At 42.1% G+C, this 19,254-nt stretch overlaps 1 protein-coding gene across 10 annotated transcripts in view; it reads right to left on the bottom strand.

Annotated features, from left to right (window-relative positions):
• CCDC85A (coiled-coil domain containing 85A) overlaps positions 1–19,254 on the bottom strand; it is a 261,517-nt gene that overhangs the window by 181,635 nt on the left and 60,628 nt on the right. For 7 of the 10 annotated variants that reach the window (XM_058684044.1, XM_058684042.1, XM_058684041.1 and 4 more), the window contains exon 2: positions 16,774–17,722. The exons of the other annotated variants lie outside the window; for them this stretch is intronic. In XM_058684044.1, the coding sequence (XP_058540027.1) occupies positions 16,774–17,722 (949 nt within the window). The remainder of the gene's footprint in view (positions 1–16,773; positions 17,723–19,254) is intronic. 10 annotated transcript variants of the gene reach the window in all.

Genomic DNA, 19,254 nt, shown 5'->3' on the forward strand with positions numbered 1-19,254 from the left:
CTGCATGCCTAAGAAACCCCTTGAAACGGGTAAAGAATGCCTACTATCTCCTGCCTGGGTTATAAATGGGGGGTTTTTGAGATCTGATATGGGATATCAAAGGAAATCCTAGTTTCTTCAGTATTTAGGAGTGGATGCTTGAAAACCATGAAGTGTCAAGAGTTTACAAGAAGACTGGAGGAGACATCCTGGAGACTAAGAACCCAGGCTGCCAGCTGTCCTAATAATGACCCATTCTTTCAAGCATTCTGGGTAAGCCTGGAGGAGAACAATGGGAAACCCTGATTGTCATCCTGAACCTATAAAATCACTGTGAAGGTTTCTCTGAGTCAGGCTGAGCTCAAGACCATTGCTTGATTTCATGGCAAGTGCCTCACCATGGTGCCCAATAAATTCTAAGATTCAACTCATCAAACCAGCCTTTTCTCAATCTACATTAATCTAGGATTCCAGGAGTTGTGACTGCAGGAAAGTAAGGGCTGCTATGTTGCTCTAACATAGCATGGCTCCAAATTACTCTGCTCACTCTCTTCAGGGAGTTAAAGTAGGTGTTGGTTAAACTTCAGGGAGTTAAAGTAGGTGTAGGTCAGGCATCTGTTTGTGTGTGTATATGTGTGGAAGATGGAGAGGAGAGACCCAGAACAGAACTTCATTTTATAGATAAAATTAGCAATTTATTTTTTCTGAGCTAATCAAATTTAGTATCCTGAATATTATTCAAAACTAGTTCTTAAATAAATAAATCCTCCTAGAAAAAACTCAGAATTGAGGCAGACAGGCAATTAAAGGAACCTCAGACTCAACCTTTTTGAAAGGGAACCTACTGAGGTCATATTTACCTAACTAAGCTATTAAAATGGAAATTCTGCTCAGATAGTTCCATAGCAAAGGAAGGAGAAGGAAGATACAACAGGAAACAACTAGGCCTTTGGTGGATTCAAGGATAAACATTGTCATCCTTCTGTAGCAAATTGTTATTCTCTAGGAAAAAACATTAAAAATCATCAGCACCTCAGCAGTTATGGGTAGAAGTGAGCAAAAGCTTGGTTCCCTTTAAAGCATTTATATTTTGTTCCTCTCCAGCCCCGGAAGGCACCACAAAATAAAGACATGGTGGAGACTAAGGAAAAGAAGCTAAAGGTCAAGGCTTTCGAAGATGTGCCAATTTGAATGTTTACCTTAAAAAAAATAAAATCCCCATGCCTACAAGCTGATTGATCGTGTGTCTTTATAATATGCCTATCCTTACAGATGTGACCAAATATGCACCCTCTGTGACAAGAAGAATCCAGAAATGGTGTTATCTGGGACCATCTATTCACTAGTCCAGAAATCTGGCTGGTGTGTCCAAAATAATTGCTTTTGGGGTCTCCGGATTGGACCAAAGGTTTTCAAACTTTGTAAAGTCAAGTTTGTTCAGGTAAAAGCTTAAGCACGAGTGTGAACAAACCAGGTGAATGCAGGGTTGCCCTGGGGGGAAGGGTACCAGTGGTCTGTGTGAAGGGTGGGGGGCAGAGCCTGCTTTAGTCCCCCTCGTTCACATCAACCGGTCCCCAAAGAGGCTCCACAGACCCACTAGGGCTCGACAGACCCAAGTTTGGAGATGATCTGAGACTTCACAACCCCACAAGCTAAAAGGAGGTCAAAATACTAAAGCAGAAAGCCATCAAAATGAATACGACATGTAAAGGCTAAATTAGGTTAAGTTAACTCTGTATACTAAGCAAAGGGTCAACATGTTTCAAGATTATTTTGCTCTCTTTATTGTTTTAACAGAAGTAGCTTATTGATTTTTACTTAGCACTATCTTTCTGCCTTTCAGGCAATGAGGCCATATTTCTCCCCCAAATCTTATAACATCTTTATTGCTGACTCAGAAGATAGTATTCAGGAGATGGATTTTCTTAATTGATAACCCTCACAGTAAAACTCCTCCACTAAAAAGAAGTAGTAATTCAGCATAATTTTTTTTTTTTACTTTACTGGGGAAAAAAAAAAAAAAAAAAAAAAATATATATATATATATATATATATATATATATATATATATATATATATATCAGAAGAGGTTGATATGATGGCATAAATCAGGGTACAGAGATCCTGTAAGCCCTGATCATTGCACAACTGCCTAGCCCTGGAACCCTTAAGGAATAAAAATTAAAAAAAAACAAAACAAAAAAACAAAAAACTATTAGAATTAAACTGAGTTATAAAATCCCAACAAGAGTTTAGTTTGTTTTGTTTTGTTTCAGTGCTAAGAAACTAACTCTCTAAGTCCACTTAATTTAATTACAAGTTCTAGAGATTGAAGAACATTTCTCGTTTCTCCCCATTTGGAAATGCTGGTTGTAGGAAGCACCTATGCACAGCATTTAACACTCTGTCTAGCCCCTATTTACTTTCTGAAACCATCTGCCACCACCTAACAAAGACACCAGCACAGATCTACTCATGTCCTCATGCCTTCAACAGCATCAATTCCACCTCTCAGAGACATCCCCATCTCCTGGGCCAGCCTACCCAAAAGCAGGCACTCCCTAGGACTCAAACTCAACATGCCTCTGTAAGTGGCCAGCCCTGTCATGGCAGCCGGTGAGCCATCTCCCAGGCCCACAAAGGCCCACAACACCAAGGGTTCAGTCTGTTTGTTTTTTGGCTCTGGGGTTTTTTTAGTTTTGTTTTGTTTTTATTATAGAGAGAATGTGTACCAGTTGGGGGGAAGGGCAGAGGGAGAATCTTAAGCAGGCTCCACACTCAGTGCAGAACCTGACTCAGGGCTCAACCCCATGACCCAGGGATCATGACCTGAGCCGAAATCAAGAGTCAGACTCTCAACTGATGGAGCCACTCAGCCTGCCCCCCACCACCCCACCCATTCTGTCTATCAGGTTCCTAATCATATACCTTCATTGTTATTTACATCCTCCCATGGTTGTGTCAGACAAGGAACTCCTAGCATGAGGGGGCTGTGGCTCATTTGTCTGCTCTACCTCATGGAGTATCCACCCACACAAAATAGACAGTGCTTGTTGAACAAGTGAATGTGGTTAAGCATTATTTCCAATCATCTCCCATCTACACATGGAACAGTGCAGAAATATACAAAGTAAGTGAGCCATGAATGGACTTTGGTTTTCTACTACCGCCCATACTCGTGAGTCTTTTATCAACTCGTGCTTTCCCCTACTGTCACTTATGTTTGTTTTACCATGTTGTTTATCTCAGGACACACTCTGATTAGCCTTTAATTTGTTGTAATAAATCTCGATTATCTCTGGCATTGTTTAGAACTTGTAGCTGCCTCATGAGTCAAGGCAATGATTTACAATGAAATTGCTATAGATTTTGCCCTTCCTCTCACTTAACGTTACCCTCCCAATTACATTCAAGAGCCTTACTCCAAACTAGTTCAAACAGCAGCTACAAATTAATAGGATTAAAATGAAGAAAGGAGAAAAGGTCTTCATTCTATCCAAAGGTTTCAGAAAAAGACCACCAAAATCTGGTTAGGTGGGACATAACAACATCACACAAAGAGCCTGGTGCCATGTACCTGTCATTGGTTTACACTCCTCTAAACTTTCATTGATAGCCATACTCTCCCATCTGGTACAGAGATGGCAAAGAAACTTGAGAAAAATCCAGTCTACAGTAGAGTAGAAAGTGAAATCCTTCACTCCAACTTTCTAGAGCACTATTCCAATAAGCAATATGGGAAAATATGTAAGTATCCAAACACAGGCTCATGTTACATTCATGGCCAGTGCATGTGTAGTCCACCATCTATGACCTGCCCAAGCAAAAAAAAAAAAAAAACTGGACATCAGGCTGACTCTAGAACTGTACAAATCCCAAGTCACCTCCACTACAGCCTCCTTAGCTCCTTGTTCACCAACAAGGTATTCAGACTCATCAGTGTGGCCACTTCAAAGGGATTGGGTCTATTCTGACACTGCTAGAAGAACTTCTGCAACCGTGACAAGGTGCCTATAAGATGATGCACAGATCCCATTTATCTCAGTGTTCCTCAGGTTGCGCCATGCACAGTGAACTTTCTTCCGAGGCACAGAATCCCTCTCAGATACCATCCTTGCTGCTCTCCTTTAGGAGCCCAGCCCCAGCAGTACAACCACTAGAGGAAGTTGGATGGGTTAGCAAACAGAGGAAGGAACCCCCAATCTAAGCTGGCAAGACCCACAAGCTCATGAATCAACTTTCTTCTTGCCCTGGGGGGAAAAGCGGCAAGAATAGGGTAGTGATCCGTGGATCGTGATTCCTGGCTTCCACTGGGCCACACAGATCACGCCTAAGTGAAACGAAGTGAATGCTGAGAATTCTGTTTACCAACATACATACCTGGTAAAACCAGATTTCCTACAATGGCAAGGATAAAAATAAAGTCCCAGAATGCATCAGACACTAGAGATGTACTTTGTGTTACATTATTGAATCTGAACTCTGGGTTACATGTTTCCAGGTTCAATGGAGATGCATCAGTACAATGTTGCAGCTATTTTTCTTTTTCTTTTTTTTTTTTTTTTAAAGAATGGGAAAGTCCAATTTTTTTTTTTTTCATTTTAGACAAAGAGGCTAAATGGAGGGGAGGGGTAGGAATCCCAAGCAAGTTCCATGCTCAGCACGGAGCCTGATGCAGGGCTCAATCCCACGACCGTGGGATCATGACCTGAGCGGAAACCAAGAGTCAGACGTTCAACCAACTGAGCAACCAGGTGCCCAGGTGCCTGTTTTAAATGCTCAGATGATCTTTTATGAAATGGTGTTAGATGAGGATTATTATTTTATAGTTCACACCTAACAGAAGTAAAAAGTCAGCAATTCCAAGTTTATGTTTAGGTCTTACCTATCTGGAAAATTTAATTTCTGGGACTACTTGCTTACTCCATCCAGAGCCACTTAAATGAGGGAGAAATTATTTTGCCCACAGAAGCTGGGGATGTGCTAAAGGTCACACAGCAAGAAAGTAGCAAAGTCAACTCAGTATATCCAAATCACCAGCTAGACACATAGGCCAGGATGCCTTTTTTTTAACTTTTACAATTATTTATATTGAATTGGTGGTGACTCCAACAATCTAGAGGACTCCATACGAACAACTCTGAGGTCATTTTCTCCAGGAATGTACTTATGTGATCGATTTTTTTTTCCAATTGTTTAACATCCTTTTGATTATAGTTGACACACAGCATTACATTAGTTTCAGGTGTACAAATAGTGATTTAGCCTCTCTACACATCATGCTATGCTCACCAGAATGTTGTCACCCTACAATGCTATTACAATACCTTTGGCTATATTCCCTATGCTGTACCTTTTATCTCTGGGACTTATTAATTCTTTAACTGGAAGCCTGTATCCCCTCCTCCTCCTCTTCATCCATTTTGCCCATTCTCCCGAACCCCCTTCCCTCTGGCAACCATCACTTTGTTTTCTGTATTTAGAGGACTGGATTCTGGTTTTTGTTTTTTCATTTGTTTTTAGATTCCACATATGAAATTACATATTTGTCTTTGTCCATCTGACTTATTTTATTTCAGTAGGTTTTCAACGTTTTTTTTTTTTTTTTTTTTTTTTTTTTAATTTATTTATTTATTTTTGGGACAGAGAGAGACAGAGCATGAACGGGGGAGGGGCAGAGAGAGAGGGAGACACAGAATCGGAAACAGGCTCCAGGCTCCGAGCCATCAGCCCAGAGCCTGACACGGGGCTCGAACTCACGGACCGCGAGATCGTGACCTGGCTGAAGTCGGACGCTTAACCGACTGCGCCACCCAGGTGCCCCTTCAGTAGGTTTTCAACAGTGGCTGCACCAGTTTGCATCCCCACCAATAGTGCATTAGTGTTCCTTTTTCTCCATATCCTCAGCAAGACTTATTTGTCTTTTGGATAGTGGCCACTCCGACAGGCGTGAGGTGATATCTCATTGTGGTTTTAATTTGCATTTCCTTGATGATGAGTGATACTGAGCATCTTTTCACATCTTTTGATGCCTTTGAATTAGTGCATTACGCTACATAACTCCATGAGAGTTTATTTTTAAAGGTTTTTAAATATATTTTAGAAGACCTATCACTTCTCACAATTAAAATAGAATTTAGCTAAACGAGGTTTATAAAATTGTTTCACTGCTTTAAAGCTTTAAATAAAGCTTAAATGCCATATGCCAATTTAAGGGTGGGTATCCATTTCTTTAATACATGGGTGAAACTTGATGCCAACAATATAAAAATAACTAAATAAGCTTTGTGAATAGGTATAATAGTATAGGCCTAGCCCGCTTTTTAAAATGAATGCCTATTGTGCACATGACTGTTACAGGCTCTGGTGAGAATAATGTTTCCGTCAAAGAAAAATTTTTGTCCTAGGCCAACAAACCCCAAAGTGGGCAATTTTGAGATTGCACCAGGAAAAGTCAAAGACATTAAGGGTAAGGACCACGTGGCACATGGTTTTATGGTAAAATGAAGACCAATACTTGTGTCCTTCTTAAGTGTTAACAGGACACTAAAAATGAACAATTTTCAAGCCTGTTCTTCCACAGATTTTGAAAAGCTTGAGGGTGCCAAATAGTTTCTCATGAATGTCCCTATACTGGGGGAGCTATTCGTGGCAAACCACCTGGACAATGGTTATTTCTAGACCCCTAATTGATCATAATGCTAAATGTACTCTCTTCCAAAGTACCCTCATATGTAAAATCTGCAGCTAAATTCAGCAAATTCCCCCCATAGCGCCATGACCACAATTCTGGTTGGTTCTCGTAACAAGGAAGTGGCCTGCCCATTAATAAAAGACAGGTGCCTGTTAATGATGTGTACTGGCAAACAAATCCTTTGAAATTCTTCATGGTCTTGTCCCCCTCACACCACCTTGGTCTGCTATTTTCACGTTCTTTCTTTTTGAAAGTGGACTCTTATCTCACTTTCCTAGTAGCTGCATCTAATCCATCATTTGCCGATAGGACTCATAACTTGCCTTTCAGGATCTTCTTATTCTGTTTGAACTGGCACTTGCTATCTAGGGAACTAGAAGAGATGCTGAATTAATGAGCATGGTTAATTTGAATTCTCAAGAGTGGTTCAACAGACCAGGCTGCTTCGAACAGAAATCTGCAACTCAGATATTCTGACCTTTTAAATGCCATCAAAAGTGTAATGTAAGTGTACTTTACTTCTGCCTATAGTAGCATAAATCAGAATAACTGGCTTAATTAGTTTTGTTTGCAACAAGCTGAGTTATTAAAAAACACAGCTCCTTGAGAGCAGTTGGTGTTACCATCTGGCCCATCCCCTTGCTCCTGGTCTCTTTCCCTTCTGTTACTTGCAATCCAGAAGCTGACACTTCTCCAGACACACAGCCATTTGGGCTGTGAATGCAAGTGGATATGTGAGGACAGGACTAAGGTCAGTCCATCTTCACAAGATTATTTATCTGGAAGGAATATGGCGTTGAAGTGGGGAGGAGTCCACGTGGAAGGAAAAAGGGCAGCAAGGTTTTGGCCTCTTGGCCTAGGAGCAGACTACTCCTTCCACTAGGACTACACTTCAGTAGTTGTCCATAGAGCTATGAATGCTCTACCCCGTGTGGCCTCAGAGTTTCCCAAACAGATGTGAGGTCACCAGCTACACCACCAGGTCTACTCAGTCTACTGATGTTCATCTAGCCTCTTATCATTGCAGTGTTCTCATTTTCTGGAAAACCTATTCACCAGACTGGAGTGGAGAACCATTCTTCCTCCATTTAGGATCATCATTAACATTACCCCTACTTCAAGCAGCCTCTAAGTCTAGAGGATTAAAAGTCTTTCTTATAAAATGAATTCTGTGCCTTTGGGAGTCAGCTTGATGTTAGCCTCCTGCTAACCAGCAACTGGCCTTGGAAAATTCATGGAACTTCTTTGGAAGTCATTTTTTTTCCCTCAGAAAATGGGCAGTTGGACTGGATAAAATACAGCGTATTTTACAGATTTGTGTTCTATGATTTTCTGACTTCCTGAACCAAATACAACTATAGTGTCCTAATTTCTTTCTGTTCATCAGCATTAGGAGATCTATTCTCCATTGAATAAATACACATGCATGTATATTTGTGCTTATGTTTGCATATAAATATTCATCACTAATTAGGTATTTCTAATGGAAAGAGCACACCTACCATGCCCCCAAATGCAATTCATGCTTCTCATCATTTTTGAACCAGCTAGCAATTATGGACCCTCAGGAAGCTATAGCTTATACAATCCAGATCAGGGGTTTCTTCTAAAAGCCAATAATTGTCAGGAAGAGAAGACCTTTCAGTTTCTTTAAAAAAAAAAAAAAAGACTCAAAGACAAAATTATACTTTTAATGCAATAATAAACACACTGGACTAGAGAAACCAACTCACTCAGGAAGCATCAGAGACCTTTGAATTCAGGGCCAAAAGTTAACCAAAACATTCCATCCCTGAACTATATTAGCAGGCAAAAATATTTTGTTTGCAAAATTTTGAAATGTACAGATTCACCCCTTTGTTTTATGTAGCCGAAAATGAAATGGACAGATAAAAAAGTCATTCAATCTTAAATTCAATACATTTAATGTTCTATTAAATACACATACAAGAATACTAAGTACAATATGGGCGTGTGGGTATATGTACAGACAGTACAAATAGAAATAGTCTTTGAGCAATTACCAAACCCAACCTTTCTCCCTAACATAATCCATCTTATAGAAAAGCCTACAGTAGGCCTAAGTAAGGATCTGCATTAAAAAAAAAAAAAAAAAGAAAAAAGAAACTAAAATATTATTGCTGAAGTTTTTATTTATCTGGTAATTGAATGTGTGCCTAGTTTCAATCCAGGTCCAATCCAGGTCACATCCCAGAACCTTCTGCACCTTTCTGTAAGGATTCAGGTACACATGGGTCCCTGGGTGGCTCAAGTTGGTTAAGCGTCCAACTCTTGGTTTCAGCTCAGATCATGATCTCACTGTTGATGGGAGCCCTGTGTCAGGCTCTGCGCCGACAATGCAGAGCCTGTTTGGGACTGACTGACTGACTCTCTCTCCCCCCCTCTCCCCCCCTCACCCCCCCCCCCACCTGCTTGTACACATGTTCTAAAAGTAAATAAACATTAAGAAAAAATGGGTTCTACAATACAAAACTCTTTGTTATGTGAAAACTGTAAATGGCCACCCAACCATGTGGGAATACCCAGTTATGGTCTTTTATCTTGAGGACAAACCAGTATTGCCTTCACAAGGGCAATAATGCAGTCTGCTATTCCTCTGCCACTTTCTCGGACACCTCTCCTCTCTCCTGATTAAAGATTTTCTGGCTCAGAAAGAGCAGCCTCTCTTGTTATTGGCAACTCTTGAACAGCACTCTAAAGATGAGGTCATTTATATCAGGGGCAGCAGTAACCTGAACCTGACTCTTCTGCAGATTAGAGTCTCTTACAAATTAAGAGCTGAGATTTCATGCTTGTATTGTCAAGTGTCCTGTGATCTAGATATTGAATGCCAAATTTCCTAGAACTCTTAAAAATCAACTCATTTCGGAGCATGAAATAGTCTTTATTTCTTAAGTATTCAGAACATAAAATATTCTTTATATTTCCTAGAATCAAGTTTAAAATAACTTTAAGTGTACACAGTTTTTCCCATAAACATTACATACTAAAATATTATCAAGGGCAACCTGGTTGTGCCCAAATACCCAAGAAGCAAATATTTCTGAGTTTTTATATTACAGCAGTATCTTAGTTATCTTAAGTATAGTCAAGACCCAGAAAATAAGAGAAGCCTTGAAAAGCCAAAGTACTTACTGATGCATGGCACCGTGGCCCATGCACTATAGCTCACGCATTTTACTGCTAAAAGGACACTTTAAGGTCACTCACTCCTACTTTAAAAACAATTCTAATCAATGTGGTTATCTACTTTCCCAAGGTATGACCAGCCATTAGAGAGAGAACAAAACTTAGAAACAGCAGTGAGAAAAGAAGTTAAAGTCGGGCCAGCGGACGGCAGCAAGGACTACTGCTGGTACTTGATGTGACTGAAAATCCATTATTTACAAGTAAATATTGAGCAAGAAAATATAGTCATGGGGGGTGGGCATCTGATGTAAGAACTCCCACTTCGACCTACCAGAAGAGCCTGATGCCTCTAAGCATCAGAAGTGGCTAACATTTATGAAGATTTTAGACCTTAAGGTAATAAATTTGTCTGGAAAACTTACTCTATCAAGTGTACACTGACCCAATAGGGCTACACAAACTTTGTTATTTTTAAAACTCTGGCAAAGTTTATCCTCACATTCTTTTTTCCAACCAGTGGAGTTTGACTAAGATCACTACATCAATGCCTCCAGAACCATCTATCGTTGCTGTGAGTAGATGTATATAGCCTTATAGAAAAATCACTGTATTTGTACTCATTTGAAACCTTTGAAAAGTTATCCAGTGAAATGGAATACTCACCCTGACTTTTCACTTTTTCATGCTTTTTAAAAATTATTTCAATTAAAAAGATAAATGCATCACTAATTCAATGATTTTTTTTTTGCAGTTTTATCTTCTTGCAATGAACCAAAAACACATTCAGTTGACTTCAATTGGATCTAAAGAACGTAACTATAATCAGCTCATAGCAGCAACTGGCTTACATGACTAGATGCCAGGTGCATTTGAACACTGGTTTGACTAAACAGAAGCAAACTGAATGTTTGGCACGGTTCACATACAAATTTACTTATTAATATAAATATATACACAGATAATCTCCTTTGTGGAAAGAAAAATGGTGCCCTAGATCTAAAGAACTTCTATGACTTTTTTATTGCCAATGGAGTTAAAAACCTTAAATTCTACTAGAAAATACCTTTCTAGGTTTTCCAATAATAACCTGCCTCTCAGCAATTTCTTAAACTAGATTTCCAAAACCAAGCTTTCTCTGTCACTAAATCAAAACGTATTCTCATGAAAAACGCACTAAGCTTTGCACACACAAGTATAGTATGATAATTGATTCTATTTTTCAAAATTTCTTAAACTATTGTCTTATCGAAATGTGTATGAGGCTACCAAATTACCATACCTAAAGCTTAAAGATCAAAAAACCTCATCTACTCCTTTATCCACCTACATGCTAGTTCACACAATAGAAAATACATTCAGAGATCCTAAATTAAAATCCGTTGTTGGTATTCTGTAACTGTTGAAATTTTTCTCCCAAGAGACAATTTCTATTGTCCAAATTCATTCATAAATGATGTTCTAACTTTTTCTAAGCAAAATAAAAGATTTATGAGAGCAATTACTCATGCCATAGTGCACCACTACTTAATTTACAGACAACCTTGCTTCAGAGGATTCCTGCTGTCCTCTTCCACACACAGGTTATCTTACCCCTCATAGACAAGGTCATTCTGTGTTATCAGCGTTTTTCGTTTGCTCATTAATAACCTCAGCAGAGAATAAGGAGAAATCTGAAAACTCAGAGTAAAACTTATGAGCTAGGAGATGTGAAATGCAGCCGTCTCGGTGGGAAATATTCATTAGCACTGCAGGCATCGCGTGATCTACATGCACCATCGGCTTCCACTATACAAGGGTTAGAAATCCATGTGCTTCTCTTTCAGTTTGGATGTGAAGGCTTTAAAAAGTGGTTCTGAACTACTCAGATGCCAGAGTCTCCCCAAACTAACCTAATAATCTCATCCACCAGAACCACAAATTTTCAACCCATACCCCAACCATACCTGAGAACCTTGAGAGGGGAGGTGATGAAGTTTTACAGAACCGGCTGGGGACAGTCCTTCTCAATCCCCAAATTCAAGAAAGGAAGGAAAGATGTTAACTTTCTTATTCCCAAAAAACTTGAGCTCTTCATCACTTCTCTCGCTCTCTCTCATTCTCACTTTGACTCCCACACTCACACTCACACACCCCTCTTATACAACACACACTCGCCCAGGGCAATGGTTTTCACCTGGTCTACTCATTAGAATCACCTGAGAAGCTCTTCTTGCAATGTACCCAGACACAGGGCAGACCAATTCAATATGCATGTGGAAGTGGGGCCCATGCACTGGTAATTTTGCAAAGCTACCACAGTGATTGTAATCTGCGGCTAGATTGAAAAACACTGCTTTCTCTGAAGGAGTGGTTTTGAATCAGGGGCAATTTGACTGACTCCCTATCCCCCGGGGTCTGGAGACTTCTTTGACTGTCATGACAGGGGGATGCTTGTGGGTAGAGCCCAGAAGGCTGCTAAACCTCCTGAAATACAGAAGACAGCCCACTGCAACAAGGAATGATCCGGGGTCCCAATGTGAATGGTATCGCTGTTGAGAAGCCCTGCTCTAGAGAAAGAACTGGTGGAGAAACAGGGAGAAATAGTCTGCTCTCTCTCTCTAGAGATATCCTCACAAAAGAAGTTAGGATGCCCTTAAAAAGGTTTCAGGAGGGAGACCACAACCCTGACTCTCCATCCAGCAAGGCTGAGGGTAGTTCTAAATGGACCCTGCCCAACACAAATGAACGGTTTCCTTGGGGGTGCTCTCATTGACCAGGCTGTTGTTGAAGGAGAGCATGAGTACTGTTCACTGAAATGTGCCCTAAGACCACAAAGTAAACAAGACCCACCAGGATAATTATGCAATTTTTTTAGAAGACAGTAAACAACAGAGGACCGATTCTTCATTCCTTCTCAGTTGTTGATAACCAGCAATACATGCCCCTAGAATTAAAATAAAACTATCTTTATTACTTTTTCAGCTGAATTCATAATGCCCAAGAGGTGAACTACTTGTATGGGCTTCTGAGCATCAGAATCATCTTTGCCTGGAAAGTCAACAACAAACAGCTATTGCTGGAAGGACCCTGAATCATCCACAACAACCGTGACTTAGGCCAAGAAACTACCTACTCAAAAGCAAAGACCTGCCAGCTGATAACTGGAAGCAAAACCACTTGGTTTCATTGTGGAAGGGAACATTTTCACCTAAGAAAGGTGAAAGACCCAACCTTGGATTTCAATGGGATCAGGGAAGTGAACTCCCCCATTCGCAAGAAGGCTATCCATGTGTGTACAGGTCTAGATAAAAGTGGCTCTACAATTACCTAATTACAAATCTGGTACACAGCAAATAACCAAAATGAATAGACAAATGCCTTAATGTCTACATGTAATCGTGTTGAATCTACTTCCTCTTTGTGCATGGAATTCTCTGCAAATTGAAAAGAAACAGTTGAATAATAAAGAACTTCTAAAAAAGTAAATGCATTCATGAGGTATTTTTTTGTCTTTGCTTTTGTTGTTTTTCAATCATCTAATTTAAACACGGCTATATAGTCTTGGATAATTTTAAGAGAGGAAAAATCCCCAAAATTCATTTTTGAATCCAGTTGGAATTTAAATTAATTGTCTTAACCAAAGGAACCTCTTGGATACCAAGTTCGTCAACTACTGGGTTCACTGAGTTTGTAATAAGATGTAAAGACGTCCAAGGCACTGTTAAATAAAACAGTACAGTAATTGTTTTCACTGATGCTCCATTAGCACGTGTATGTGTCTTTTGGAGGGAAGGTTACAAGTAGGACAACATTCTGCATTATGTTTCATTTCGGTTTCATTCTGCCATAATGAAGACACACTTCCCACCTGCTTTCACCTACTACTTTTTCTTCAAAAACATGCAAGTGATAAAGGAGCATAATGCAGGCTGAAGGCAGAGTGCAAGTTAGCACATCCCTCCCCCCAGGTGGCATATGTGTGATATTCCTCAGGCAGTCCTGGCTGCCCAAGAACAAAGGAAGGGAAAGAAAACAAATGGTTAACTGATAAAGATCACAGTCATGCAGGACATGGGTCTCCATCAGTTTACAAATATCTTAGTAAATTACAAGAAAAAAGGCAATCTTATCAATAGTCTAATCTCCAGAAACCTGTAGACTCAGTTTCCAGGAGCCCTCACATCACCTTTCCATAGTGATTTGGGGAACAAAGGCAAGAAGGAAATGGCAGGTAAAATTATATTTCTTTATAACCTGCAGCAAATACTTGAGGCAAATATAGAGTAGAACATTGCTCCAGGAACTCCCTACTGTCTTAATGTTAATGTTTTGCTAGAGGGAAAAACAACCTTAGCTTGACAATAGCTAGGCCTCCAGTATCCTCGAGTCTTCTTTAGCATACGAATATCTCTTTGGAAATTTTCCATTTGCCTTTCCGTCTCCAACTCCATAGTATAATAACCAGTCACTCTTCACAACTCCAGTGCAGCTCTTTCTTGCCCACGGGCCCTGTCCCTGTGCTTTAATAAAATCCCCTTTTTGCACCAAAGATGTCTTCAAGAATTCTTTCTTGGCCCTTGGCTGGGGAACTCCCCACCACCCCAGAACCTCATCACAAGTGCTCACCCAAAACACTCATTATCTCACACCAACTCCAAACAGAATGACTCTATAAATGACTCAGCAGATCTGCAATTTGGGATTTATCTTGTGAATGGTTCCTACTTGTTTCTATGCCAATGATTCAACCAAAGTGTGCAGGGATTAAGAATATGAAAAGTCATGTCTTACCATCCATATCAAAAATTAATTTGTAACAGCAGGATAAATTCAAGCTACCAATGCCCAAGTTTATAGGCTGACGATCCATAAACATCTCAATGTGCCACATATTTTCCAACTAATTATTGAAATAAAAATGCAATGCAAATGCACTACAAATATACTTTGGTAAGGATATCAATTGTCAGAAGATAACTCACATAAGAATGAGAAAACCTGAAGTAAACATAAGAATTAAATACAGTGTTACTCTAAATACTGCATCTATGTCACATCAAATTTTTAACTAAATAAAATGGTTAAATATTAAAAATCATTTGCCGGACCATGAAGTTTATCTGAATCCAGGCAATAATAAACCATGGTGTGATGTCATCCACATCTAGAAATATACCTTACTTTATGCAAGGCATTGCTTAAAAATTGCACCTGAAACCTCTTCTTGTGAGTTAAATCATCCCTTCATTAAACTAGAGGAATTTTTTATTTAAAAGAGCACACTGGGAAAGAAAAGAATTGTTTCCTAAGTGAACTACCTGCCCCCAAGTAATTTGGGGGGGGGGGGAGGGTCAAGATACAGAGTTTCCCTAAAATAGTGCACATGTTTACTTCTCATGCTCATTAAAAAGTAATTGAGAAATGGAAAAGCCATTAACTTGACCTTCCCATTAACCCATTACTCCCTAAAGACAAGCTTCCTGGCCAATGGCTCACCTCACCACGGTAACACAACTAAGATATCTTTTTAAATGACTTTCATCTCTTGTGAGAAGTGCACAGCCGAGGCTGCCCACAGCAATCAGGGCAGCATCTGGGTTGGTCCTGGAAAGAGTGAGGGGAAGGCGCAACTTACAGAGTAAGAGCCCTGGCCAGCCAGCCAGGAGGCCTCAGCACCCAGAGGTGGCTTCTCCCAGCTTCCACCTTACAACCCAACCCAGAAAGCAGCAGCATTTCATCTTCCCCACGCTTTCCATTCCATTTGCACTTAAAAGAACACTGGATGCATTAGAAGCCAAGCTTCAGGACTCAATTTTCAGCACTAGGAGAAAAGGATTAGGATAAAATGGGATCCAACAGGTAAATCCCCAGGTACAGTATTGAAAATTTACCTCTTCATGTCACTGCTAGCATTGGCCACGTCCACCACTGCTCAGAGCTCACTGCACGGAGACTCTGTAGCAGCTTTCAAATAAAGCAAAAAACCTCAGGTATTTTGGATGAAAAAAACCCCACAGTTTATAAAACCAAACATTTTAGTTCTAACTCAACCATAAGTAACATAAAAGGATTGGGAGGACATTTTGGTTTTATTTGTGGGTTTGTTTTCAGAAACGATTTTTTTTTTCCTCTCTGGAATTCAAAGTGATTCTAGAACCAAGATGCAGAAAATGAAACCTCTTCCAAAAAGGTTTAGAGTCAGGTTTAGAGCCACCTCTGCAAATGCAGTGGATGTTACACTTTGAAAACCAAAGGGGAGTCTAAATACATCAGTACCTTTTAAAGAGGAACGTTTAAAAAATTGGGGAGGCCACCTCACAGTGTAAAAGAGCATGCTATTCAAAGTACATTTAGGGGAGTCTGGCGGGGGTGGGAGATTTTAGAGCATGGAGGGAAATCATTTGATGTGTTTCTCATGCAACCAACAGGAAAAAAATTCTCCAGGTAAAGTAAGATCTATAGGCATTCAGAAAACATGGCCCCAAGCCTGTTTGGGGACACTGTATTTCTTTTTCAATGTTATTGTTTTTCATAATAAATACTCATTTATTTATGCACATAAGCTGTTAACTGGATTCAAAACCACTCTGGGTCAGCGGCTGGATGAGAACCCCAGTAGGAAACTGCACACAACCAGAAAAACATTCAAGTTCAAGATGGAAGAACCTTAGCTTGGTTCTCTGTTTATCTTCAATAGGCACACATCTCCTCCTGACCACTCAGGGTCCCATGGAATTATTATTCCTCTCCTTCCCCTAACTCCTCATCCTCTGTTCTTCTCCAGGCTTATTTGACTGATAACTGTACAAACTACAACAAATGGAAGGGAAGAAAGACAGCGAGACTCCTCTCCCCAGCCCATCCCCGTCCAGCGCCTGCACTTCCTAATGTGGCTGGAAAGCCCTTCACGGTTCATAACTCTCTACTGAGCTGTCCCAGCCAAGGCAGCTCCCCGGCACGTACTGACCCACCGTTCATGCCACTGTAGACACTCCGGTGATGGGGTGACACGTCCTCCTGCGCCTGCCTTCGGAGGGTGCCCTCCCTGCTGCCTCCGCCGCTGCCTCCGCCCACATGTTTGTGATCAGGGCTCCCCCCATAATGCTGTTTGAGGTGCTCGGGGCTGGTGCCCCTGGGTCTGGGTAGATGCTCCAGGCTCCCACCGAGGGCGTGTTTCTGAAGATGCTCGGGGCTCCCTCCGCTGTGCCTGGCATGTTCAGGGCTGCCCCCAGGCCTGTGCTTCTGAAAGTGTTCCGGGCTCCCGCTCAGCACATGCTTGGGCAGCGTCTCGGGGCTGCTCCCGGGGTGTGGGTGCCTTTGCTGTTCGGGGCTGCCCTTGCACAAGGGTTTGTGGTGCTCGGGGCTGGGTCCTTTGAGTGCTTTTGGGTGATCCGCGGTGCCGGAGGCTCTGGGTTTCTGGAGATGCTCGGGGCTGGTGCTCCTGTGCTTGGAGTGCTCTGGGCTGCCCTCGCCCCGGGGCTTCTGCAGATGCTCCGGGCTGCCGCTGCTCGTGTGCTGCTTGTGGTGGTCGGGGCTGTCGGTGCTGCCGGTGCTGGAGGTGCTGCTGCCGTCGCCCACATCCCGCACGTAGGGCGCCGTGGAGGCGGTGAGCTGGCACAGGCTGGCCTGGCTGTCGATGGAGCAGCGGCTGCCCGCGCAGCCCGCGCCCTTTTCCTCGTCCAGCAGCACGCAGAGCTCTTTGAGCTCCATGTTCTCCTTCACCACCTCCTCCTGCTTCACCTCCAGCTCCTTCAGCTTCTGCAGGTATAAGGCCACTTCCTTGTGCATCACCCCAGCCGTGTAGCGGCCCAGTCTCTGCCACTCCCGGGACACCCTTTTGCCTTTCTGCCGGTCATCGTCCAGGAAACAGCAGAGGTCTCTCAGCTCCTGGTTGTCCTCCTGGAGCTTCTGGTTGATATCCTGAAGAGAGAGACACAACCATTCAAGGGAGGTGCACATCTGAGGCATCATCAGGCTCAGACCTGCTGGGAGGGAGACTGGAATTGGCGGATTCTCTGTGATGTTAGGGGAGGAGGTGAGAAGAGGCGAGGAAGCTGATGACCTGTAGCCTTGCATAAAAATAACAATAACGGGCATGGGTTATGCCCCCTGCCCAATGCTTACTTGCATCCTGTCATCAAATTGTCACCAAACACTTGGGGCGATAATGATTATTATGGTTCGTTTACAGAGGGGGCGACTGGCCCTCACTAAGCTTCACTTGCCCAAGGCCATCCCGTCAGTATTTAGGGAGCAGTCAGTTAATTAACAAGAAACTAGTAAAAACCAAGGACCCCCTGTACTGCTGTCAAGGAAGAAAATGGCTGCTGTGAGCGGTCAAATGCTTAAAAGCTCTGAGGCAACAGGCCTTCCATCAGCACAAATATGCACTGCCTGGTGTTCAGCCCTTGACATGGGAGGAATGGGCCCATTCCCTCAGGGGACCAGCACAATTGCCCTCTAGTGGCATTTCCATCCTGCACCCCCAAGCCCTACTTCCTGTACCCACTGCATGTCTCCCAGGCATTCCACATGAAACACAAGCAACACCAAGCTCTTGTGTCATAGCCAAGCTCTCCTCCCCAAATTGCACCTCTCAGCAAATGCCACCTCCACCCATCCTGCTGCCCTTTCTAAGAATCTGTGGTCATGCCAGCTTCTCCTTCTCCCTCACCTTTCACTTCTGAGCTAAATGGGTCTTTTGGACCTTACCTCTGACATTTCGCTTGTCTTGTCACTCCCATACATAACATGCTTAAAAGCACCTCACTGCCCTTAGGATAAAGTGCAAAATCCAAGTCTCCCAAGACCCCCAATCCTCTTAACCCGGTCTATTTCTCCTGCAAAAATGGTGGTCCACTCATTCAGTCACAAGTGTCTAGTAAGCATCAATTATGTGCCAGGTATCAGTCCAGGTGCTAGGGACGTATCAGTGGCCGCAGCAAAGACTTTGACATCCCATGGTGGATGTCAAATGTCAGATTTCATTCTGGTGGGAAAGACTGGCAAAAGGCCAGTATAGAGCACAATACCATGTCATGATAAGTGCTGGGCAGAAAACTAAACTAGGCTAAAGAATACTATTCTTTAAGAGAAGGCACCTCACCAACAAAGGAGAACATTTGAGCAAAGACCTGGGTGAAATGATGGAGCAAATGTTTGAGGGAAAATGATCCCAGGCAGAGAGAAGGGCAAGTATTTGCCCTGAGACACATGTGGCTGACGTCACAGTGAGGCCAGTGTGCCTAAAGCACAGGGAGCGAGGGGGCAGAGCTGGGAGAGGAGGTGAAAGAGATGAGGCCCAAGGGGGTGAGTGTTGCGGCTGGGTAATGCTGGGCCTTGGCAGCCACGAGGACTCTGGATTGTTGGAGACCTGAGGATAGGAGTGACATGATAGGGTTCATTTTGTAAAGAACCACCGTAGTTCAGTACAGAAAACAGACTGATGGAGG

Source organism: Neofelis nebulosa, chromosome 9 (assembly GCF_028018385.1).
Source record: "Neofelis nebulosa isolate mNeoNeb1 chromosome 9, mNeoNeb1.pri, whole genome shotgun sequence".
NCBI classification, from domain to species: domain Eukaryota; kingdom Metazoa; phylum Chordata; class Mammalia; order Carnivora; family Felidae; genus Neofelis; species Neofelis nebulosa.